The following is a 25,944-nucleotide window of genomic DNA, read 5'->3' on the forward strand; positions in this document are numbered from 1 at the left end:
TTTGGACGACATACTAAACTATAACCTTTTATCAACATTTTGGACGAAAATTTCGTGTTGTCTTTGTATCAGTATTTTCAATTAAATGTAGGGTTTAGTTTATTTGAATCCCATCTTATTTGCTTTTTTATTCAGCATCTCAGCTTATTTGAAAACCAGATTGTATCTTTAAAGTATTGATATGTTCTGAAAATGACAAATCCTTAATTTTTTCATAAAATCTATTGCTGAAGCCAAATAACTGTAACAAACATGTAAAGCTCTTCATGTTACCCAAACACTGTGTGAATACACTGATAAATGAGACAGCACTACATCAACAAACTGCAGAAAATACCTGAGGATTCAGTCAGATGTCAGCAGAGCAGGAGAAGGAGATGTGGAGCGATTAATCTGAGTGAAATAAACGGTACCTTGAGAGCCAGAGGTTTAGCCTGTTGTAGCAAAAGTCAAAAGCTGCAGGTTTGAAGAAGCTTCTTCACTCGTAGTTAAAGAGTCTGAACTCACCAAGTTCACCAAGATAAGTTCAGATTCAGTCTCCATGAAAACACAGGACTCAGATCTTGCCGAGGAGCTGCATGATGGCGATGGTGGTGCTCTGGCCGAAGATAAACGCTCCACAGATCAGAGTGACGACGCCCCAAACCGTGAGGATGATTCTGCAGAGGAGAGGAACAATACACAATCGATCAATCAATCGATCAGACTTTATTTATGCTACACTTCAAATATTCTTATATGTTATTAATATTATGTATTGTTGCTGTGTGTCATTGCTGTATGTTGCTGTTGTTTGGTGTTGTAGTTGCATGTTGTTGCTGATGTATGTTGTTGTTGGTGTTGTATGTTGTTGGTGTTGTACACTCAACAAAAATATAAACGCAACACTTTTGTTTTTGCTCCCATTTTTTATGAGATGAACTCAAAGATGTAAAACTTTTTCCACAAACACAATATCACCATTTCTCTTAAATATTATTCACAAATCTCTCAAATACTGTTCACAAATCTGTCTAAATCTGTGATAGTGAGCACTTCTCCTTTGCCGAGATAATCCATCCCACCTCACAGGTGTGCCATATCAAGATGCTGATTAGACACTGATTAGGCACACCTGTGCACTAATCATGGTGTCTAATCAGCATCTTGATATGGCACACCTGTGAGGTGGGATGGATTATCTCGGCAAAGGAGAAGTGCTCACTATCACAGATTTAGACAGATTTGTGAACAGTATTTGAGAGATTTGTGAATAATATTTAAGAGAAATGGTGATATTGTGTTTGTGGAAAAAGTTTTACATCTTTGAGTTCATCTCATAAAAAATGGGAGCAAAAACAAAAGTGTTGCGTTTATATTTTCGTTGAGTGTACAACATCAACAGCATACAACACCAACAACATACAACACCAACAGCATACAACACCTAACATAAACTAAAATGTTCCTGTAAGAGTTTTAACCCATCATTTGTTAAATACACACGTGGACAAAATTGTTGGTACCCCTCAGTTAAAGAAGGAAAAACCCACAATTCTCACTGAAATCACTTGAAACTCACAAAAGTAACAATAAATAAAAATTTATTGAAAATTAAATAATCAAAATCAGCCATCACTTTTGAATTGTTGATTAACATAATTATTTAAAAAAACAAACTAATGAAATAGGGCTGGACAAAAATGATGGTACCCATAACTTAATATTTTGTTGCACAACCTTTTGAGGCAATCACTGCAATTAAACGATTTCTGTATTTGTCAATGAGCGTTCTGCAGCTGTCAACAGGTATTTTGGCCCACTCCTCATGAGCAAACAGCTCCAGTTGTCTCAGGTTTGATGGGTGTCTTCTCCAAATGGCATGTTTCAGCTCCTTCCACATATGTTCAATGGGATTCAGATCTGGGCTCATAGAAGGCCACTTTAGAATAGTCCAACGCTTTTCTCTCAGCCATTCTTGGGTGTTTTTGGCTGTGTGTTTTGGATCGTTGTCCTGTTGGAAGACCCATGACCTGCGACTGAGACCAAGCTTTCGGACACGAGGCAGCACATTTCTCTCCAGAATGCCTTGATAGTCTTCAGATTTCATCTTACCTTGCACACTTTCAAGACACCCTGTGCCAGATGCAGCAAAGCAGCCCCAAAACATTACTGAGCCTCCTCCATGTTTCACCGCAGGGACAGTGTTCTTTTCTTCGTATGCTTGGTTTTTGAGTCTATGAACATAGAGTTGATGTGCCTTACCAAAAAGCTCCAGTTTGGTCTCATCTGTCCAAAGGACATTCTCCCAGAAGCTTTGTGGCTTGTCAACATGCATTTTTGCAAATTCCAGTCTGGCTTTTTTATGAGTTTTTTTCAGCAGTGGTGTCCTCCTTGGTCGTCTCCCATGAAGTCCACTTTGGCTCAAACAACGACGAATGGTGCGATCTGACACTGATGTACCTTGGCCTTGGAGTTCACCTTTAATTTCTTTGGAGGTTGCTCTGGGCTCTTTGGATACAATTCCAACAATCCGTCTCTTCAATTTGTCATCAATTTTCCTCTTGCGGCCACGTCCAGGGAGGTTGGCTACTGTCCCGTGGGTCTTGAACTTCTGAATAATATGAGCCACTGTTGTCACAGGAACTTCAAGCTGTTTAGAGATGGTCTTATCGCCTTTACCTTTAAGATGTTTGTCTATAATTTTTTTTCGGATGTCCTGGGACAATTCTCTCCTTCGCTTTCTGTTGTCCATGTTCAGTGTGGTACACACCTTTTCACCAAACAGCAGGGTGACTACTTGTCTCCCTTTAAATAGGCAGACTGACTGATTATGAGTTTGGAAACACCTGTGATGTCAATTAAATGACACACCTGAGTTAATCATGTCACTCTGGTCAAATAGTTTTCAATCTTTTATAGAGGTACCATCATTTTTGTCCAGGCCTGTTTCATTAGTTTGTTTTTTTAAATAATTATGTTAATCAACAATTCAAAAGTAATGGCTGTTTTTGATTATTTAATTTTCAATACATTTTTATTTATTGTTACTTTTGTGAGTTTCAAGTGATTTCAGTGAGAATTGTGGGTTTTTCCTTCTTTAACTGAGGGGTACCAACAATTTTGTCCACGTGTGTATACACCGTACAGACACACACCTGGGTTCATAAGTGGCTCAGAGAAGGATTATGCATTTGCTTTATGCTAAAGGAGGACTTTTAAAAAATCCCCCAAAATAGAAAAGTCTGATCTAAAGTTTGCCAACACTTGAAAAAAACTTGTAAAAATCCTGACAGTGACTGACAGGCTCGGAACAGAAACACTGACAGGGAGATGTTTCCATCTCAGAGAATCAGTAGCAGCAAAGTTAAAGAGTTTAGGACCAAAAAAACATTTTAAAGTTTCTGTTAGGCTGAAGTTTTATAAGCTGAACGTTCCTCCATTTGAGTGTTCAAAGTAACATTCTGAAAGTCACCTTTTCTCTCAGTTTCTGCTTTTAATCTAGAAGAAAAATGCATTTTTCACATCCCAAATGGAGCTTTGTGTAAAAGCACAACATGCAGAACCTTCAGTCATCTCTAACACTGAACTGTGAAAGTTGTTGTCAGACAGCATCGATCAGAGGATGGAAAATTATTCTGTACCATGACTTCAGACTGACTGTAGCCTAATATGTGGAGTTTAAATCGACATTTCAAACTTTTTACAATAAAAAAACCTACATGTGAACGTAAACAGTGTGGGAGGCCTCAGAGAGCAGAAACAGATGTGACAGAACGAAACTCTGAATGGCAGCAAGGATGACTTTTTCAGTTTTGTAAATATCATCAGAACTCAAGCTAACTGATGTATTTCTGCTGATTTTACCAAATTACATCCCTACCGTGAAATAGGGGTCAATCAATTATCAGCAAGGCCAATAATTGGATCCAATATTAAGCATTTTTTCAATTACTGGTATAAATTAGTCTCTTTTTTGTTCAAAAATCAAATTCTGCAGCAAAAAAACAGGCATGAATCCACATCTTGTGATCACACCACATCTACATATGTAAAAGCTGCACATAGCCTTTATTAGTCCACCAAAGAACGTTGAAGTTACGTGACAATGTTCTGCAGTTTGGGAGCAGATGCCGCATGGATTAGAAAGCTACACACGTTTTCTTGAGTGGATTTCCAAGTGTCAGGTTCATGTGGAAAGCATAACCCAGCCTTTATCGGGACTTATCCATCAGAAATTATACAAGGAACAGTTGATTAAATTGTGGGGGTGTTTCCGAGTCCCATCAATTCGCGGCGCCCGCTACATATTTAGGTCGTGTGATTTGATATCCGTACATAACCTACACAAGCAAAACACACGCTTGTGCTCAGCGCAATGTCATTTTGTTTGTGGGTACATCTATATTAAATGGCCACGTTCTGTGGTGCTATGATTTCTGCCACTAATTTTTTTTTGCAGTTTTCAGCCATCTTAAATGATGTGACTCACCAGCTTTGGCAGAATACTGCTCTCTCTGAGGGCTTTTGTTCTGTGTCTGTATTTTATGCCTCAGTGTGCTTTTGTATTTCTTGTTTTGCCTCATTTGTATTGAGCTGCTGTAACATGTAAATTTCCCTGGTGAAGGATCAGTAATTTGTCTCATCTCATCTGAAGAACAATTAAAAATTAAACAGAGAGTTATCTATTTATTAAGTAATCCAAGAAAACGGATAATAAAAGTTTCAGACCCATTGCCTATTTGATTCACTTGGATGGTGTGAATTGAAAAAGTGTTAAATGAGCCAATCACCCACTTCGGTAGTCATTTTACAAACTGTATTCATTCTTTCCCTCTTCTTTGGATCATTCCCCAGATTTCTATTGACACTACATTAACATTTAAATGAAGTTTTATGCTCACCTGGTCTTAAAGGACACCGGCTCAGACTGCATGGCAAACATCAGGCACAGTCCTGTTCAAACACAAACACGAGCTTTAACAGGACGTGAGCAACATGCGGCAGAATTTGTCATAGCAAACTACGGAGCTCTACCTGGGAAGATGAAGATGAAGAAGGCGCTGATGCCTCCAATGACGCTGATGACCTTACTGATGTCTGGCATGAACATGGCGATGAGCAGTGTTGCGATTATCCACAGAACTGTTAGCACATAGCGGCTCCGGCTCTCAAACTCCACCGTTAAAATGCTGCCGTGACGCTGCCGCCGCCAGCTCAGGAGGAAGTCCTGGATCACTGATCTGAAGAGCACAAACAGGTTTGATTAAGATGACACAAGGACTGACTACTGCGGAAATTTTCAGTCATACAGGCTAATTATTGTGGGTCAAAATAGAAATCCAGCTGTTTTACTTAAACTCTTATTCTCACTATTTCTAATAAACTGAAGATTGCAACACATGAAAAGAACTTAAAGTTGTTTATACTCAGGTTGGTTATACTTCTTTCATGCTTACCAAGAACTCAAATCTAAGACCAATTCCACCTCAATTCACCACATTTTTTAAAAAGTTGACACAAATATTTGTCAGTTATTTTTCTGTGCATTCATGTGTGATTAAGTCAAATGTAAAATCTGGGTAAAGAAGAGGTAAAATTAGTTTTTTAGTTAGAAATTCTTAAAGAGTGTGAGGCAGGGTCGACTTTTGCTGGGCATGGTGGTGGCAGCATCACGCTGTGGATTAATGATAACTCGACAAAAAAAATGTAGCTACAGTCCTGAAATTTTGCAGGCTCATTGATATGTACATGTGGTCTTTAATAGTGAAATAGGTTTCACATATGAGAAATCTGACGCAGTATTTTCTTGCATAAGAGTAACATGGAGATTAAAAAAGTGTTGGGTCATTCCACCTTAATTCACCAAATGCCCCACACCTGACCATCTTTAATTATACACTGACTGAGCTGACCACATGTAAAATCTGGGCTCACAGTGAACATTAGTTTTTGAGATAGAAATTCGAAAAGAAGATTGGACCAAGTCGATTTTTGCTGGGCATGGTGGTGGCAGTATCATGTTGTGGATCAATGATTAAGTGCCATAATTTGAGAAATATTGTAGCTAAAGTCCTGAAATTTTGCAGGCTCAGTGATATGTACGTGTGGTGTTCAACAGCCAAGTAGGTTTCACATATGAGAAATAGTATTTTAGTGCAGAAGAGTAGAATGTACATTTAAAAAGTGTTGGGCCATTCCACCTTAATTCACCAAATGCTCCACGCCTGACCATCTTCAATCTGACAAAATAATTTTAAAATGGTAAATATTGATGGGAGTTGACTGTGTGTAAAATCTGGGCTCATAGTTAACATTCACTTAAAACTGCTAAAGGCGGGTTCATGTCGATTTTTACTGGGCATGGTGGTGGCACTATCATGCTGTGGATCAATGTTTGAAGTGCCATAACTTGAGAAATAATATAGCTGGAGTCCTGAAATTTTCCAGTCTCAATGATATGTACATCAGTGTTTCCCCTCCCATATAACCGACGAGGCGGGCCGCCTCGCTGGTATAGGCCAGCGCCTCATTAAAATTCTGCCGACATCGCCGCCTCACTGGTCCGCGGCAAAAAAAAAAAAAAAAAAAAAAAGTGCAGTGCAAAACCCGCCGGACCGACGAGACCGTCCGCAGGGGGGTGCGCGGCTGCGGCGGAGACGGCCCGATAGTATATATAATTCCTTCCTTCCTTCCTTCCTCCCCCCCCCCCACCATCAACAACTTTCAGCTGAAAGTGACCCCACCACCTCACAGCCATTTCAACCCAGGGGAAACACTGTACATGTGGTCTTCAAAGGTACAACCCTGCTCTGATAGAATAATACAAACCAGTTATATGATGTTGCAACTTTAGTTTAAAACATTTTTCTTTACTCCAATATTTCCCCAACCATAAACCTTTTATTTTTCACCCCAAGAGGTTATTTTTTTCTTCATTTGACTGTCAACAATACAAGCTTTAAAATGTTGAGTATGGTGCTGGTCAGAGGCATGCTTTATTTGCAGCTATGGCCAATATTAGGCCAATCGTGTGGCATTCGGTGAATTGAGGCAGAATAATGATTATGGTTGATCTTAAAGTGAAATATTGAGCAGAGTTTGCACAAGTCGCCGACCTGCCGAGCAGCAGGGTGATGGGATAGACGGTGATGATGGAAACTCCAAACAGTAACCGGGCGATGACCATGAGGATGTCGTCACTGGCATACGACATTAAAATGTCGGCCTTCACGTCCTTTCCAAATGTCAGATACCCATAAACCCCTGCAACAGAAGGGCAAAAAAAAATTTAACTGTCACCTAGGACTACAGTATATCTGAGCAGAAATGGCTTCGTTCAAACACAAACTATTTCTGTTTTTACTGGGAGGGTATTTAAATTACATTGTATAGACATTTTGTGCTATGGAGCAGTGTGCCTAAAATATGCATATAGTTATCGATACATATACGTATATGTGTATATATATATATATATATATATATATATATATATACACACACACACATATATATAAATGATGATTATGTGGCATTTATGCATAATAATCCTCACTGAAAAAGGTAAGATTGCAGTGAATTCGCACATTTGTTCACAGTCATTGTCTTGCAAGAAAACAAATCTTCTCCCAAGTCAAAGTTCTTTTGCAGCCTGCATGAGTTTGTCCTCCAGGATTTCTGTGCTGCTTTCATTTTACCCTCTACATTTACAAGCCTTTAAGGACCTGCTGCCAAGAAGCATTCCTACATTATGATGTTGCCACCACCATGCTTCATATCATGATGCTGCTGCCGCCATGCTTTGCATCATGATGCTGCTGCTGCCGTGCTTTACATCATGATGCTGCAGATTTAGACATGTACTATATTACTTCCATTTCTTAACCCTTAAAAAGCAGGGACCGAGTATACTCGTTACCGCTTACTCGTACACACAGCCGAAACACGTGTGACTTGTTTATGATCGCTAATTAACATAAAATATGCACACACCCGTATGTTTAAGTCGACCAATGGTAAGATATAAACATTGGCCCCAAATTTGCTTATTTCAAACAATAAAGCCGTATGAGCCGTTATGACAAAGCCGCAATTACGAAACTCTTATCGGGGCCGCGTGCCGGCCGAAATTCAATATGGCGAACGTCTACGACAATGCGACCTCACAAGACTTGATCGATATTTTTACGGATTAGGTGGTTTTAGTATATGTACTTCTCCAGAAACATGGCCCTGTAAGGGTTAATGATGGATTTAACTGTACTCCCAGGAACAACAAGCAACTTAGAAATTTTCTTGACTTATCCACCGACTTGTGCTTTTTACAGAGATACTTGGAGTGTTCTTTCGTCCTCATGGTGTGGTTATGCTCAGGAATACTGATTTAGCAGTAACTGTACCTTCCAGATACAGGGGTCTTCGTACAACAATCACTGAGACACGTTCACAACACTCAGATGATCTACCTTTCCTAACTGTGACTTCTAGCACCAACTGGCTGCTCCTGTGTTGAATTAGATGAGTCAATATTCAAAAAGGTAAATACATATGCAAACATTAATTTCACATTTTTTTTAATTAACTGACATTACTTTGTAGCAATCTGTGTCACTTTGACACAAAAAATTCTTTGGTTTTTGGGAAATTTTTCTCAAAAAGTCATAATTGAATCTATCATAATTCAGTGTTGAAAAGCAATAAAAGGGGGACATTTCCAACAGTGGGGCGAGTGTTTTTGATTGCATTGTAACTATTAAACTAGAAGAAAATGAGCAACAGTAGGAGCAAAATATAAATACTGAAAGAAAAGCTGCAAAACAAGTTGAGCATGAATATACAAGCTTTTTTTACAAATGGAGCCATGTCGTTTCTATAGTGACATTTTGGTGTTTTTTTTTTCTGTCAAATGTTTATCAGACTATCTGCATTTATAATACGCAGTAAATGAAAATAAGGGTGCAAAAGCTTTTAAACTGTCAGGAAAATAACAAAGACTAGCAATGAATTCACAGTGTTTCTGTTTTAAAGTGTTTTATGAGTGGATCTTCAATCAGGAAGTGCTCTGACCTGTGAGGGAGTAAATAATGAGGCAGAAGACCATGGAAACCACGGAGATGAAGACCCAGTGGGACAGCCTCTGGTTCTCCATGCTGCTGTAGATGGCGATAGACGCCTCGTGGCACTGAAACAAGCACAGAAAAGAAGGAAACTCATCTCGCTTCATGTCCTAGTTCTGTCTTTGTGGTTGAAGGTGACAGCTGCGGTCACACTGAGACACACTGAACCAGGGATTGTACGACTTTCTTTCAGCCAACATGAGATTTTTCTCATCAGCTGGCAGGCTGAAGATCCAAAGGTCTTATTATCTCTGATCTTCCTGCCGCTGTGATGGAGTGGAGGTCGGGAATGAAATGGAGGCACAAAGGGGCCGACTTAAACCATCACAGGTTTCAGGAAACACACTCTTGTCCCCACTTGATCCCGGCTGCCATCACCTGGCTTTAAATCTCCCTCTCCTGCCCCCAGCTGCCTCTCAGGATCTCATCAGCTTCTTTTAAACCCTTTGCACTGCAATCATTCAGCCGGGGGGGATTGTGTGTGTCGAGAGGACGCGCATCAATCCTTTCGCCTTTTATTAGATCCCGCCGGCAGCCTTCGGGGTTACCTTGGCAACTTGGGAAGTTACGCATCAGTCCGTCCTGCTTTGGATTGACAGAATGATCTTTTTCCACGCACTCTACTTTGCTATTAAATATGAAAAGCTCACTCTGCGGAGCTCCCGCCGAGCACAGCCAGAGCTGGCCTGCTGACCTTTACATTACAGTTAACACACTCCGCAGAGAAAGCCAAAAGGATTATTGAGGAAACCTACTATTCAATAACTGCCATTACTCTTGACACCAAGATATACTGAAGCTTGAAATGAAACTCTGAAAGACATTTTCCTTTTTATTTGCTCAGGTTTGAGATAATCCGTCTGCTGCCTTCCAAACACAATGGCAGCTAATGGAAATTTATGTGTGCTGGTTTTAGTACAGAAAAAACATTAATTTACAAGAAATGCCTTTACATTACACAGACTTTCCTCTATCATTTTAACAGCATATACAAAAATTAAAAAAAATTTACAGGATAAGTTTAGTTCCCTCATTTGTCAACATGATGCAGGTCAATCATGTTCAGTCTCGTCTATGTTACATCCCTGTTTTCCTCCTTGCAACTATTATGAATTCTAGCTTGAAAACAAAATTATCCTTGTGCCTCTATGGGATGTGAGGAGTAACAAATTATGGGGTTAAAGGAGGAAGAAACTGATTAAGACTGTAACAAGAGGACTGACTGCAGTTCACTTGATGGCTTCCAATGTCATTAATATGAAGGGTTTCTGAATGTTTCATAGAAAACCTTTAAAAAAACTTAAATGGCAGTGTATTACTCTGGAATTATTGAAACACTTTGCTGTCATCAAGTTCTGTTTTCAGTGTTTGTGTGGATCTTTGTGGTCACCAACTGACTCCTTTTTCAAGGACAAATTTGTGAGTAACTGCAGTTAAACTATATCAACTACAGACATTTGCTGGAGGAAATAGTATCATAGTACTGATCCAACTATAACAGAGACTTTCCACATTTCTGTCCAGAACCTCTCACACCAGGCAAAGCTACAAACATTTGGCAGTAATTCAGTGAACAGCGCTGAAGTCTGAATCCCCACTGATAAAACTGAACTTCCTCCACCTGCCAGGCCTCCTCCAGCATCAGCAGCTGTTTGTGGAAGTTTCTTTTTGATTCAAACATTGTGTGACTCAGAGCTGCTTTCAAAGCTCTGCAGAGTGAAGCCAAATGGTTGAAGTAACATTACCGAACCATTTCACCTTAACACAGCTTTAGAATCATTACAGTCGGACGTCATGCCAGAGATGAAGAGACACTTTACTCTGTGGTAGCATCCATGTCCAACCAGTCATACCGCACAGTGAAGCATCCGTATATAATTCCTCCTCCCCAGGCAGCTGCACGCTCCGTGACCTCCAGCCTTACAACAGCACGACGCTGCAAACACATGTTAACCGAGTCTCAGACAGTTTTACATGAACACATTTCAAACAGCCGCACTCACTTGGAAGCCAAAGCAGATGGTCGGGATGACGCTGAACATGGAGGCCCAGGAGCTGACGCTGCACAGACAGACACAGGGAGTCACTTTGTGGAGTTCAAAAAGGCCACGAGAAAGTGAAATAAGCTTTTTTTAGGGCGCCCCTGATGGCACCGTGGCATTTCGAGGCTCTTCACTACAGAGTTCATCTGTCAGTCAGAGGCTGATAAGTCAGTGATCCAGACAGAGCGTCTTAACGGGTTCAAGGAGAGGATGTATTCTGTCCCAGTGGCCTGGATTCAACACAGATTTATGGCTGAGACTCAGGAAAGCCATTTTTTCTGAGAGCAACCTCATAATGTGGACTTTCTCTGGTGATTAAGTTTCATGACCGAGAAGATGACCTACAAGACCAAACTTTACTTTTAAACAAAGACACAAAAAACTTCCAAACAAATTATGATTACATTTTTGTTTTTAATTTCCATCCTCACTACTGGGCTGTAAAAACAGATGATAAACCCTCAGTCAGTCACAGCAGTAAACATACATTTCTATGAATATGTTTACGGTAAAATGGATTCTAATGGAACAAAGTGTTATCTGACAAAAAAGACTTAATAGCTTTATACAGGTTTGTCTCATACCAGTTATATCAGGGCATTAAGGGAAACCTACACACGCACACACACGTGTGTGTGTGTGTGTGTGTGTGTGTGTGTGTGTGTGTGTGTGTGTGTGTGTGTGTGTGTGTGTGTGTGTATTTAAGAGCATGTTAAAGGAATATTTCAATATTTTATTTCTATACACTACTATTCACAAAATTGGAGTTATCCAAAATAGTTCATGTTTTCCATGAAAACTCATTTTAAAAAGATTTGACTTGAGTTGACCCAACAATGACTCTACGCTAACATGTCGTCATCGTTAAATCTATATCTAACTTTGTATTCTGTCAACTCTAAATGTCTACTAATGGAAGAATTTTCCAAAAAATTATAGAGAAAGTGAAACTGTGTAAACTGACCTACACTACCGTTCAAAAGTTTGGGGTCACCCAGACAATTTCATGTTTTACATGAAAACTTACACTTTTACATAACTGCACAAGGTTTTCTAATCATCAATGAGCCTTTCAACACCATTAGCTAACACAATGTAGCATTAGAACACAGGAGTGATGGTTGCTGGAAATGTTCCTCTGTACCCCTATGGAGATATTCCATTAAAAATCAGCCATTTCCAGTTAGAATAGTCATTTATCACATTAACAATGTCTAGACTGGATTTCTGATTAATTTAATGGTATCTTCAAATTACTTTTCTTTCAAAACTAAGGACATTTCTAAGTGAGCTCAAACTTTTGAATGGTAGTGTAAATGGACATCTCTGGTTATTCACACATTAATAATTGCACGGTTCTTGATATTTTTCTGCCTACTTTCACACCATCTACACAGGTTTTAGCTTTAGTATATTCTGTACATAATTATGCCTTTATATCCTCTGTGTGCTCTGCTCTTATCTTTTATTTCTGTATATTCTCAGTGTTTAATATTCTGCTGGTTTCTTGCATTTCCCTTGGGATCTCTAAAGTATCTACCTAGCTTTTTGGATATGCTTTTTAGAATTGTTAAGAAACTAGACGAGAGGTTTGAAATTGCTCATAACATCTGAACTTCTTTCTGCAGCACCATCAAAGTGAAATTTAGTACATTGTTGGACAAGAAGTGAGGAAAAGATGAAATTTAAGTTGGTTTTATAATTCATATTTTAGTGGTAAAACAAGAAAATATAGTTTCAAATTTTTTTTAAGAAAATTGTGTTCCTACTTCCTCATAAAAATACATACATTAAGCGAGCAATGCTTAAAAGTTTAATGGCCCAAGTAAACTCTTCAGTTTAACCTCAAGTCCTTTCTGGGCATTTTTTGCTCCCGTCAGATTTTTACTCACTTTGGGCTCATTTTTCACTGTGTTATAAACCTTTAACCTCTGTGAAAACAGCACAACCATGACCACAAGCTGAGAAAACTCAGAAATGTCTTTTGTGCAGCACAACAAAAATATAACGCTAAAAATCATTAGAAAATAAAAACGACAGCTCGATTACTGTAATTATTTAATGTACAAAAATGGTAAAAATTGGAATCAGCATGCACATTATTCCGAGAGCTTTCAGGTGTTACCAATACTGGAAATATGGGGACTCTACATTTTATAGGCATTTAACTATTTGCATTTTAATACTCTGGACATCAACTCTAGAAAGATGCTTCACCATGCTGAGTGTATCTTCCAATAACTTACTGCTCTGTACATCATTTTTGAATGCTGCCGCAATTTTATCGATCAAGTGTGTTTTACTCTGCTCCAAATCGCTCTAATTTTACTCCTGCAATTGTTTCCACGATACTTTTTATAAACACTGCCTGCAGTTCAGCCGAAAAGTTCCTACATTTTTATAACATGATTGTTGGTCACAGCTGACTCACTCACAGTTTCTCAGTTTTTACAAAATCTGGTGCAAATTGGAACTTTTTTTGGCAAATTGTTGAATGAGACATGTAGATTGCAGTTGGTTTTAAGCTGCATGTGACAAATTGGCGTGTTCCCATGGCTTGTGTGGTTACTACAAAATGCGTAACAAACTTTAACATCCAATCAACGTTTTTTTAAATTACGTATAAAGAGAGACGCCTAACGTGTTCAGCCACCTAAAGTTATTCACTATTTCAAGCCAAAGGACAAAAGATGATACAAGTTTAGGAATATTCTCCTTCAAAAACATCAATTTCAACAAAGGAGTTTTCTTTTTATAATCCTGTTTTAACAAACGCGTCAGGCAGAAAACATCTGCAATCACTGCATCACTTTAATGTTTGTTCAAAGCATCTTTTGATTAATTTTCCTAAAAGAAGTGTACAGTGCCTTGTGAAAGTATTCGCCCCCTTGAACTTTTCAACCTTTCGCCACATTTCAGGCTTCAAACATAAAGATATAAAATTTTAATTTTTTGTCAAGAATCAACAACAATTGGGACACAATCGTGAAGTGGAATGAAATTTATTGTATATTTTATACTTTTTTAACAAGTACAAAACTGAAAAGTGGGGCGTGCAATATTATTCGGCCCCTTTACTTTCAGTGCAGCAAACTCACTCCAGAAGTTCAGTGAGGATCTCTGAATGATCCAATGTTGTCCTAAATGACTGATGATGATAAATAGAATCCACCTGTGTGTAATCAAGTCTCCGTATAAGTTTAAAGTGCAGAGAGCATCATGAAGACCAAGGAACACACCAGGCAGGTCCCAGATACTGTTGTGGAGAAGTTAAAAGCCGGATTTGGATACAAAAAGATTTCCCAAGCTTTAAACATCTCAAGGAGCACTGTGCAAGCAATCATATTGAAATGGGAGGAGTATCAGACCACTGCAAATCTACCAAGACCCGGCCGTCCCTCTAAACTTTCACCTGGAACAAGGAGAAGACTGATCAGAGATGCAGCCAAGAGGCCCATGATCACTCTGGATGAACTGCAGAGATCTACAGCTGAGGTGGGAGAGTCATAGGACAACAATCAGTCATACACTGCACAAATCTGGCCTTTATGGAAGAGTGGCAAGAAGAAAGCCATTTCTCAAAGATATCCATAAAAAGTCTGGTTTGAAGTTTGCCACAAGCCACCTGGGAGACACACCAAACATGTGGAAGAAGGTGCTCTGGTCAGATGAAACCAAAATCCAACTTTTTGGCCACAATGCAAAACGATATGTTTGGCGTAAAAGCAACACAGCTCATCACCCTGAACACACCATCCCCACTGTCAAACATGGTGGTGGCAGCCTCATGGTTTGGGCCTGCTTTTCTTCAGCAGGGACAGGGAAGATGGTTCAAATTGATGGGAAGATGAATGGAGCCAAATACAGGAGCATTCTGGAAGAAAACCTGTTGGAGTCTGCAAAAGACCTGAGACTGGGACGGAGATTTATCTTCCAACAGAACAATGATCCAAAACATAAAGCCAAATGTACACTGGAATGGTTCACAAATAAACGTATCCGGGTGTTAGAATGGCCAAGTCAAAGTCCAGACCTGAATCCAATCGAGAATCTGTGGGCAGAGCTGAAGACTGCTGTTCACAAAGGCTCTCCATCCAACCTCACTGAGCTCGAGCTGTTTAGCAAGGAAGAATGGGCAAGAATTTCAGTCTCTCGGTGTGTAAAACTGATAGAGACATACCCCAAGCGACTTGCAGCTGTAATTGCAGCAAAAGGTGGCGCTACAAAGTATTAATGCAAGGGGGCCGAATAATATCGCACACCCCACTTTTCAGGTTTTTATTTGTTAAAAAAGTTTAAAATATCCAATAAATTTCGTTCCACTTCACGATTGTGTCCCACTTGTTGTTGATTCTTGACAAAAAATTAGAATTTTATATCTTTATGTTTGAAGCCTGAAATGTGGCGAAAGGTTGAAAAGTTCAAGGGGGCCGAATACTTTCACAAGGCACTGTACATGACATGATTTGTTCAGGGACTATCAGAAAGTTGAAAATTAAAGGATTTTTTGTATTTTTACAGTTTCTTGCTCGAATAAATAGCATCATTTCTGCAATCTTTTAAAAAATATTATGCATTTCCAACCCAGCAGCTGGTTTTAGAGTTTAGAGGGTTAACACACAACTAACTCTCTGCTAGAAAATCCAATTTCTATATTTGCAGAAGACATCAAAGTGTTCCTTCAACACTTGCAACATGGAAAAAAAAAACACTCCTAAAAGTGTGACAACTCAGCAAACGTACAACTAAAGCTGTGAAAACAAGCGAGTCAACCACAGTGTTGATAATTCGCTGAACTCCATGGAGCCAATTTATCTCAGGACCAATTTTAACTTCGCCAGCTATTACGACCAGCGGAGCAAACAGATTGTTTGGAGGCCTCAATCCCATCATTTGTCCGTTCAGAAACACTCGCATACATGGATACGTACCCACTGGTGTAGAGAGGGGTGCTGCGAACCAGAACAGAAGGCACAGTGTGGTATTTGATGATGATGGCGATGGTCAGGTAGGTCGCAGCCAGAGTGCCCAGAACACTGAGAGAGGGCAGAAACCAAACAGATGCTTCAGACAGACACCAGGACATTTACGTCAAACTGAAATAAACAGATGGATGGATGAATGGATGAGTACTGGCAACTGAGCGCAAAGGTCAGCACTATCAATGGGGTTATGTCAGCTGCACATTTATCCACATAGAGGCATGGTAAAATGGAGCAAATGCATGCAGGACAGAAAATTCAGCAATATTATCGACTAAAACTTCTAAAATGAACATAAAGTTGAATAAACACTTCTATAAAACAGCTATAGTCTTCATAGAGGGTGGTGATTTTGCAGAATATGTCAGTTTTGAGCATCGATTTTCATTTATTACCTCAAGACATGTCATGAGAATGTCTTAAAGAAAGGATCAGGATGCTTATTTCATCACTGGTGCAAATTATAGTTAAAGACATTTTGATGAAACGTCTCAGATACAAGCTTAGATTTGGGTAGATGTATGTGAGCCGTGATTAGTCCAAAGCTTGTTAGAAGGTTGAAAATCCAAGGATGTGTCTTTCTTTTACAGTTTCTGGCTCTGATAAATGGTGTAATTTCTGCAATTTTTATGAAAGCAGCAGTTTCAGGTTTCAGAGGGAATACAGATGACTAACTCTGCAGGAAAAAAACAATACATTTCCCTGCCAAACTGTTTCACCAACACTCCTAAAAGTGTGACAACTTGGTTTCTAGAAAGATGGCATTTTTTAGCTTTTGGCATGAAATTTCATCTGTTGCCTCAAAAAAAATTCACCAGAAGATCTGTAACCAACTATAATTTGTACCAATAGTGATCTATCTTTAAGTGCAACTGATTTCAACTAAGCGTCCCAATTATAGGTTTAGATTGGGCTTATTGTCTTGACAAAGTTGTATCTGACCCCTGATTAGTTCAAAGTTTGTTGGAAAGTTAAAAGTCCAAAGAGGTTTCCTGTTTTTACAGTTTCTGGCTCTGAAAAATGGTACAGGTTTTAAAGTTCAGAGGGTTAACAGTCAACTAATTCTACAACAAAAAGCCATATATTCCTCTAAGACGTCAAACTGTTCAACACTCCTGAAAGCGTGACAACTTATTTTCTAAAAAGCTGCTATTTTTGAGAGTTAAATTTTATTTATTACCTCAAGAAATCTCACCAGCAGAACTGTGACCAACTATAATTTCCATAAGTAGTGGAAGCAGCATTTAAATCCTCTACTTAAGTAAAAGTACCAATACAACAATGTAAAAAGACTCCATTACAAGTGAAGGTTCTGCATGAAAAATCCTACAATTAGCCACAAACTGTAGTTAAAGTATGAAAATTGAAGTACAGGTTTGGTCCCTCTTACTGACATATTACCATATATGACATTATTAGATTATTATTAGTGAAGCATCAGTGTGTCAGCAGCATGTTACTGCTGTAGTTGCTGCAGATGGAGATAGTTTGAACCATTTTATATCCAGTTTTATTAGCAGGAACAGCAGCAGGAATGATTAATGTTAGAAGAAAGCAGAAAAAACATTAAAATTCACAAAACTAAAAACAGTTTTTGGACTTTTTCCTCTCATCTTCGGCTTCTGGTGAGATATTTGAACATTTGAGGAGGGGAAAAAAAATTCACAATTTGGTGGTATGTCTGTAGCTGTAATGTATTTTAAAAGCTTGGTATAATGTCTTTTGAGTAAAATCTTCATTTTACATGTGACTAAAGCTCTCAGATTAACATAGTGGAGCAGAAAGTGGAATATTTCCATCTGAAGTGGAAGCAAAAAAGGAAATACTCAACTACAACAGATGTTTGAGTGAAGCAGTAGGTGGACCTTGTGATGACAATTTGTTTTCATTTCATTCAGGTGTGTCAAATAAACTGGAAACAGCACTTGTTCCAAGAGATAAAGGTTGTAATAAAGGTGGCAGCAAAGAAAAGGTCATTAATCTTTTAATGGTAATCTGCTTATTACATTATGAATGCTTGGTGGAAAAGACCTTTGTTTTGAATTTGACATTTTGGCCTTTGGGTGGCACCACAGGAAAGTTTTTGAAACATCCAAAAAAAGAGACCACACACCCTTCAATGAGGAGTATGCATGCATGGGTGTAGATTTTCCTTGTGTGCAAATGGTGAACGAAAGGTTTAGGGATCATTAAATGCTAAGAAATCCAACTGTTAGTTTTACAGCAAAATCAGTATGAAAAAAATGTTGGTCAAGCGGGAGTTTTGGTCTCATGGTGGACCTACATAAAAATCCACATGGTCACCAGGTTACCTCATATTTAGTGTTGCAGTTGGGAATGTAAACACTACATTTAATGTAAATCTAGTTTTACTGCAAATGAACACCACAATCTAAATCAAACATAGACTCTTCTAGCTGGTACCACATGCAACGCCTGGCTGCAACTATCCATTCCTTCGGCACCCGATTAATCTGTTGTTTATTTTCTCAACTGACCAATCAGATGCTTAGCGTATAAAATGCCAGAAAATGGTTTTATTTTGGCCACAAACCAAAGGTAGTTAATTTACTGCCATATCTGAGGAACAAAACCAGAAAATATTCACATTTAAGATGCGGCATTTCACAGTTTTGACTTTTTCTTCTTCGAAACTACTCAAACGATTAATCGATTATCAAAATAGTTGACAAAGAATTAAATAATTGATCTAATATTAATTCAAGCTGTAATGTGACACCTGACCTGATGTATTTCTGGATGCTGATCTCTTTGGAGATGGACAGTGGCAGGATGAAGAAGGCGCAGAGCAGCACCAGGCCGAAGCGTTGGTCGGTGTAGAAGTGATACGGCATCTCCGACTTCGGTAAACCGGTCACCATTTCGTACAAGGATTCACACACTGATGGAGACACAACAGATGCACAAGAACATACAACAATGCAAGTCAAAATGCTCAAGAGGAAGCAGAAAGAATGCACCATAATCTTTATTTGTCCCAAAGATAAAGACCATAATAGCGTCATCAATAATAATAACTACATTTGTTACCAAGTGTTTAAATAAAACTAATGACAAATGAGAAAAACAATGGAAACAACTTGAAGCAAATGAACAAAATCTGAAGTGTGCAATATTACAAAAAATGGTTATGTTTTTCTGGGGTACAACATACCAATAGTCAAGCATGGTGGCGGCAGTATTACGCTCTGAGGCCATTTTGTAGCCAGTGAAATGAAATGAAATGATAAAGAAGGAATAGAATTACCTCCATATTCTTCAGGAAAACCTAAAATTAATAAACACTCCTTTTCACAGAATTGGTGCTAAATTTGTTGGCTTTCTGACACAGACTTGCTTCTTCATCACAGTCCACAGGTTCTTGATAAGGTTTAAGTCAGGACTTAAGGCATCTCATGTTCCAACAAGACAACGACCCCAAATACACATCAAAGACGGCAAAGAAACGGTTAAATCAGGCTGAAGACCAAGTTTTAGACTGGTCTCTCCAAAGTCCTGACATATTCAGTGATGTTTTCAGTCTATAAAATGTGACAAAATAGTGAAAAATGTCCATGAATCACCAAATATATTCAATCTACTGTCATAGAAGAGGACAGGCACCCAAAAATATTCAGATTAAAGAAGCTGGAAGGAAAGAATTTAGACATTTTTTATATTCAAAAGAAGTTTAAATAGAACCTCTTGAACTCACACTTCTCTAGCTGGTCGTCCACGATGACCAGAAAGGCCACAGAGATCATGAAGAGGTTGAAGACAAAGCAGATCTCACAGAGCTGACCGATGGCCGGACCACACACCTCCTTCACCACCGCCTGGTAGGTGCACTGACCGCTGATGGACGACGAGTAGCCGAGGATGATCAGACCGCTGACCAGGAACACCAGCGAGATCTGAGCAGGACCAGAAATACAAAAAATGGAGATCAGAAACGACACATTTTAAGACTTTCACTAAAACTGGGCCCAGCAGAAACCCCTTTAAAACGAGCTCCTGGTTAGACAATAATATGCAGGTCGACTAAATTAAAGCCAACAGTCACTTTTTGTTTCCCTGCACATCTTTTTGTTGTTCCTTATTTAAATGTACAGTCCTGATGAATGGCACGAGTGACACTAATACAATTATTGAATGTTTGTGTAGATGTGCATCATTTAGCAGCTGCAAAGCAGTGTGACAAGTCTGTTTAACAAAAAGCACTTAGAGAATGAAGCTAATCACAGTGATTAATGACACCAAGGAAAAATAATAAGGACAGACACCCATTTAAAGGGTTGCCTCTGGGGATATAGACTCAGAAAGCAGGATGCTGGGTCAGAACGTAGAACTGAAAAGGCTAACTTAATCATATTATTCTGTTATGCCAGATTACAATATGAACACGCATACAACAATGATTATTCAAAGAAAGTCCATAGAAATCTGAGGTTTAAAGACCTGAAAGTGATTTAAAAGTACAAACTTGCACCACAAAAGCCTGTAGAATCACTGCAATGCAACCTGGAGTGACTGAGGAAGAGAAAAAAACTTCAAAATCACATCTTCGATATGGTTTATCACCAAAAACACTGTCCAGGAAATGCTTGGAGAGACTACAAAGAAGAAATCTTTAACGGTGCACAATGAGCTAAATAGTTAAACAGACAATAACACTAAGTGTACAGGTAGATTAGTCTGTGCTTTTGTCTCGTTGCAGCATTTTAATCTCTATTTCAAATTTCTGAAGGGGAAAACATCACTGTAACCGTACTTTCTACATACCTGAATACTTTGAAAACTAAAGTAGAATTTTCTTGTCACAAGTTTGTAAAGATCAATAACACCAACAGTCCCAAACTCAAACCTATTTGGCACAGACAGAAAACAGTTTGGAATCTAATCTAACACAGGTCCATAAGGCCCAAATCATTCTTACCCATGTTAAATTTGGATTTATAATGGCTTGTAATTGACTACTAGGGTTCCTCTGGCTAGAAATGGCATAAACAAGTGACAAAGATAGTCAGACATTGTGCTAATGACAAGTTTTAATCATTTCTCTGTACATTTTTACAAATAATAGGCTAATATGTCCAAGACTGGGAGTGTTGTTCAGCCAATGGCATAGATAGATAGATAGATAGATAGATAGATAGATAGATAGATAGATAGATAGATAGATAGATAGATAGATAGATAGATAGATAGATACTTTATTAATCCCAAGGGAGATTCAATTGGTATATAATATACTGTATCATCACGAAAATCATTAATGGGACATTGTACAGTCTTTGGTAACTTGTTTATGTAATTTGTAGCCCAAAAAAGCCATTGCTCAAATAAAAATTAACTATACTACAATTTTACATGAGTACTTTGGGGCTCAACTGTGAACAATAATCCTAGAAAAAATAAGCTTGCCTTACTATTTGTGCTAACACAGAGTGAAAACATTGTAAGTCTGAAACTCTGCAAGGCTTTGAAGTCTCTTCTACCAAACTAGCTAACTAGTCCACGCTAAGAGCTGAGCATCAAATTTAACATAGCTACTGAAAAACACCAAAAACAAAGTTATTTTTCTTCTAAGTTTGTCAGAACTAAAACTGAGCTAAACCTGCAACAAATACTGGAGCTACATTTGATGCATCACCAGAAATACAGCACGAAATAAATGCTAATGTTGCTAAGTGCAGTTAGCCGACTGTTAGCTAATGCGTTAGCCATGTTTACAACTTTAAACGCTGATAAAATTGTACAGTCACCTGCTTCTTTTAAGTTTTAATCTGTCTTTTCGTGGCTAAAAATCAACTAATTCAGCTTTTAATGAACTCAAAATTATCATTTGGAAGTTTTTGTGGAAAAAAGATAAAAAATATCAATTTCACCTCAAAGTTTGTTAGAAGCAGGAAGTAAACGAGCAGACAGGAAACAGCTAAGCAGAGGCTGCAAAGACATACATTGAAAGACAACATATAAACACATTTTTGCTGCTAGAAGAAAATACGGACACTCAAATATAACTTAAAACTATGTTAACGGTAGACACATTTTTGAAGCAACTTTTGGATATCTGCATACAAATGTGTGTATTTATTTTCATTATTCCACACAAATTGCATAAAAATGTGAATTTCATAAAACTTAACATTATTTTGACATTCAGACAGTGTATAAGATAAAGTAGTTACTGAAAAAAATAACATCTAAATTGACTAATAATAGAAAAATAATTGGGATAACTTTTACTTCTGCTATAGCTACTTTCACTCCATACTTTTGGAAGGCACTATGTACATAAAATGAATAATTTAAAAGAAGAAAACATTTAAATAATTGGGAATAAACACCACAACCTTCTGAAACTAATCCTCTACATCTTAACTCTAGAAGCAGCACTCAAAGCTCATCTGTTTGTACTTTCCCTTCATCTATTTAATTAAAACGTAGATCCAGAGCATCTGTCTGTTTAGCTCTAAAGTCTACAGAGAGACAAGAAGCAGTGAAGTGAATATTTTTCAGAGTTATGGATCATCTCCTAAAGCGGGTGATTTATCCAAAAAGACAAAGCTAGAAATGAGGGCAAAGCAGTGATTTATGTTTTCTATCCAGCTCTTGCACTGTAGGTTGAAGTTCAGCAAAAAAGGAAATTATAAATGCCTGGTTTGCTTAGTTGTTTGAGTGAAAAGGAGAAATTGAACCTAAATCACATTGGAAAAGAGCCAAAGCTAGAGTAGAAAAAGACTTTAAAAGAGACTTTTTCTAATTTCGGGTCAATGTGATGGAAACTGAAGTGAAAAAGCTGCAGAATAAAGTGCAGTTTTGCTTTGATGTGAGCCACAGATTAGGAAAAAAAAGATAAGGAGAAAGTGGATCCAGGAGTGCTGAGGTCAAACCAACACACCTGAAACTGATCACCATCTCCTTAATTGATCCGCAGCTGTCAGCAGATAAGATGTTTCCACAATGAAGTCCAGAAATGTCAGTAAATATATAAAGTTACCTCCACTGGTGATAAATCATCTGCTCAGTAATGCAGAGAAACCACATTTTCCAGCAGCAGAAATATCAGTAAATGATCTAAAATGACTGAATGCCCACCAGCTCCACGGTCACTGCGCTGCGGATCCCTCCGGCTCTCTCGAAGGCCCAGGGGAAGTTGAGGAGTCCGGCGCCCAGAGCGGACTTCAGCATGATAAAAATGGCCCCCAGGGAGCCCAGCCGGGGCCCCACGTCCAGCGGGGCTTTGCTGAGGCCGAGGTCAGTAGACTAATGCTCTCTCGGGCCAATTCCTCCATGCTTCAACCGACGGTGCGCACGGAGCCGCTCGTTTCGCACATGTGGCGCACAGGTTGGATCTGCGCTCTGAGGGCTGCAGCCGCCCACCGGGAGAGGTGAGGCGGCTGGAGGAGGAGGGAGGGGGGGGGTCTGATGGAGGACCGCTGGTGCTGCGTTCATGTGCTGCTCGGAAACTCAACTTTTACTCTTTAACTGTTGATCCAGTGTGCGTAGAAGTGAGGCGCGTTGGAGTATGGAATGGAGTTTTATGATCATATATTGAATTCATATGAATACATAAATATTATTATTAGATAAATAACATGGATATGTAGTAAACAATAAAATGTATACAAGAAAATAAATAATAAATGTAGTTATAAATACATAATAAATAAATCCAATTATTTGTTAATTTTAATTGGGTTTTTTCACAAATTCATCGGTCTTTTTTCCATAATATTACATTGATTTACTTCAGGATTTATTCCACAGACGTAGTTCTATTTATTAGGAAAGTTTACAGATTTAATATCAAATAAAGCGTGTCGTTTTATTGAATATGAAATGAATATATCTGCACAGATAATAAACAATAAGCAGAATTCTGGACTTGTGGATTATCAAAAAAAAAACAATAATATTCCTTTAAAATAAATAAACATGGTTGTGGGGGAAAAACTCAAATAAATGAGGCCATAAATAGATAGACAGATAAATGAACTTTAAAACTTTTTTGTAAAGAATTTTTTTTTCAAGAAACAATGCCATGTTGATTTATTTCAGGATTTTTTTTCTTAGTCATATTTATTTATTTATCTGGATAATAATCAATAAAACAGAATTATAGGTTATTTATATGTGTGTGTGTGTGTGTGTGTGTGTGTGTGTGTGTGTGTGTGTGTGTGTGTGTGTGTGTGTGTGTGTGTGTGTGTGTGTGTGTGTGTGTGTGTGTGTGTGTGTGTGTGTGTGTGTGTGTGTGTGTGTGTAAATCTGCTTCATCTTTCAAACTATTCATCAGTGAATTTGAGTAAATCGCACTGAATCTGTTTTCCTTATCAATAAGAAGAAATGGGCCCATAATATATATGGAGACATTTTCATTTCTTTTGCACCCACTTTTTAAAAATATATATCTTTTTGCACTTTTATCTGACTTTTTGTCCAAATTCTTCATTCATTAAATGTAATAAAAGCAACATATCATAACTGTTGGAATGACTGAGATCGATTCCATTTGTTCCAACTGAGGAGGAGCTCTGAGAGGTTTCTGAGAGGCAGAAAGAAGGAGGGATGTGTGTTCAACTGGAGCTGAATGAGGCTTATCTAGTTATGTAGAATAAAAGTCAAGGTTTGGCACCTTTGTAGATTATCCTGAGTTTATCCACACAACAGCAGAGCAGCAGTGTGTGTGGCAGCTCGGTTTCCTGGTTCGCTGTCAGAGAAACTGATGTCAGTAAGTGAGGGAGAAGAAAATGTGGGCAAAAGGAATGTGAGAGCTGCAGGAACGAGGGGCGGTGTTGGTACAATCATCTGAAATGTCTGGAGGTCAGGTAGAAAGACAGACGCATGGTGGAGCAATGAAAAGGCCAGGGGTGAGAATTAGAGGAGAAAGGAGGACAAGGAGCTACTTCTGCACCGTGAAAAAGTTTTAACTGAAAATAGTAAACTTTGATATGTTCTGTATTCAGTCCACGTAAAGTGAAATATTTCAAGCCATTATTTCCTTTGATTGTGATGATTATGGGTCATTTTGTTAACAATAATAATAATTGTGAATATTATTATTATTATTAGATGAATAAGATTTACCATATATTTATTACTAATGCTATTTTTAGAAAAATTATTTATTAATGTATGTATTTATTCATTTATTTACATATTTTGATCTATTCAGTGTATTGTTTAATATTTTATTTGTTCATTTCTTTATTCAATTTTAGGAATTTTGACTTCTATTTTGTCCTTTTTCTATCTTTCTTTTATTTATATATATCTGATATTATTTTTAATTTTATTTCACTTTAATTTAATATAATGTAATTTAATTCAGTCTTATTTTACTTCATTTACCTTTATTATATTTTATGTAAGTTAATTTATGCTATTTTATTTTATGTAAATTAATTAGATTTTATTTACCTTTATTTTATGTAAGTTTATTTTATTGGTGTTTTCTCATTGCATGCATTATTTATGATTATTTATGAAATATTGTGATAATTTCAGAAACCAGATTTCTAATTTTCATGAGCTCTAAGTCAAATTTATTCAAATTAATGCAATAAAAAAAGCAAAAAAAATACTCCACATTGAGAGTCTAGAACATATTAAATGTTCACTTTATTAAATAAGGGGTGGAAAATATTAAACTTTTTCATAATATTGTAACTTTTTCAGTTTTAGAATAATGTTGGAGGTGGAAGTTTTTGTATTGTGTCCACCAAAAGTCTGGAAAACGAGAAAATAAAAGGCCGCTTTTACGAGTTCAGCCTGATCTGTGATGAAAACCAATCTGATTCCACTTCAGGCTGTGAAAAA

General features: G+C 38.0%; 1 protein-coding gene across 1 annotated transcript; it reads right to left on the reverse strand.

The window, feature by feature from the left end:
- Positions 1-546: 546 nt before the first annotated feature.
- On the reverse strand, positions 547-23,420 carry slc38a8a (solute carrier family 38 member 8a). The gene is given in 11 exon segments (XM_022216644.2): positions 547-659; positions 4,884-4,935; positions 5,017-5,222; positions 7,098-7,245; positions 9,049-9,163; positions 11,102-11,159; positions 16,072-16,176; positions 18,868-19,024; positions 19,838-20,036; positions 23,224-23,366; positions 23,369-23,420. Coding segments are annotated over 11 exon segments (1,338 nt in total). The 3' UTR covers positions 547-556.
- Positions 23,421-25,944: the final 2,524 nt, after the last annotated feature.

This window comes from Acanthochromis polyacanthus, chromosome 8 (genome assembly GCF_021347895.1).
Source record: "Acanthochromis polyacanthus isolate Apoly-LR-REF ecotype Palm Island chromosome 8, KAUST_Apoly_ChrSc, whole genome shotgun sequence".
NCBI lineage: Eukaryota > Metazoa > Chordata > Actinopteri > Pomacentridae > Acanthochromis > Acanthochromis polyacanthus.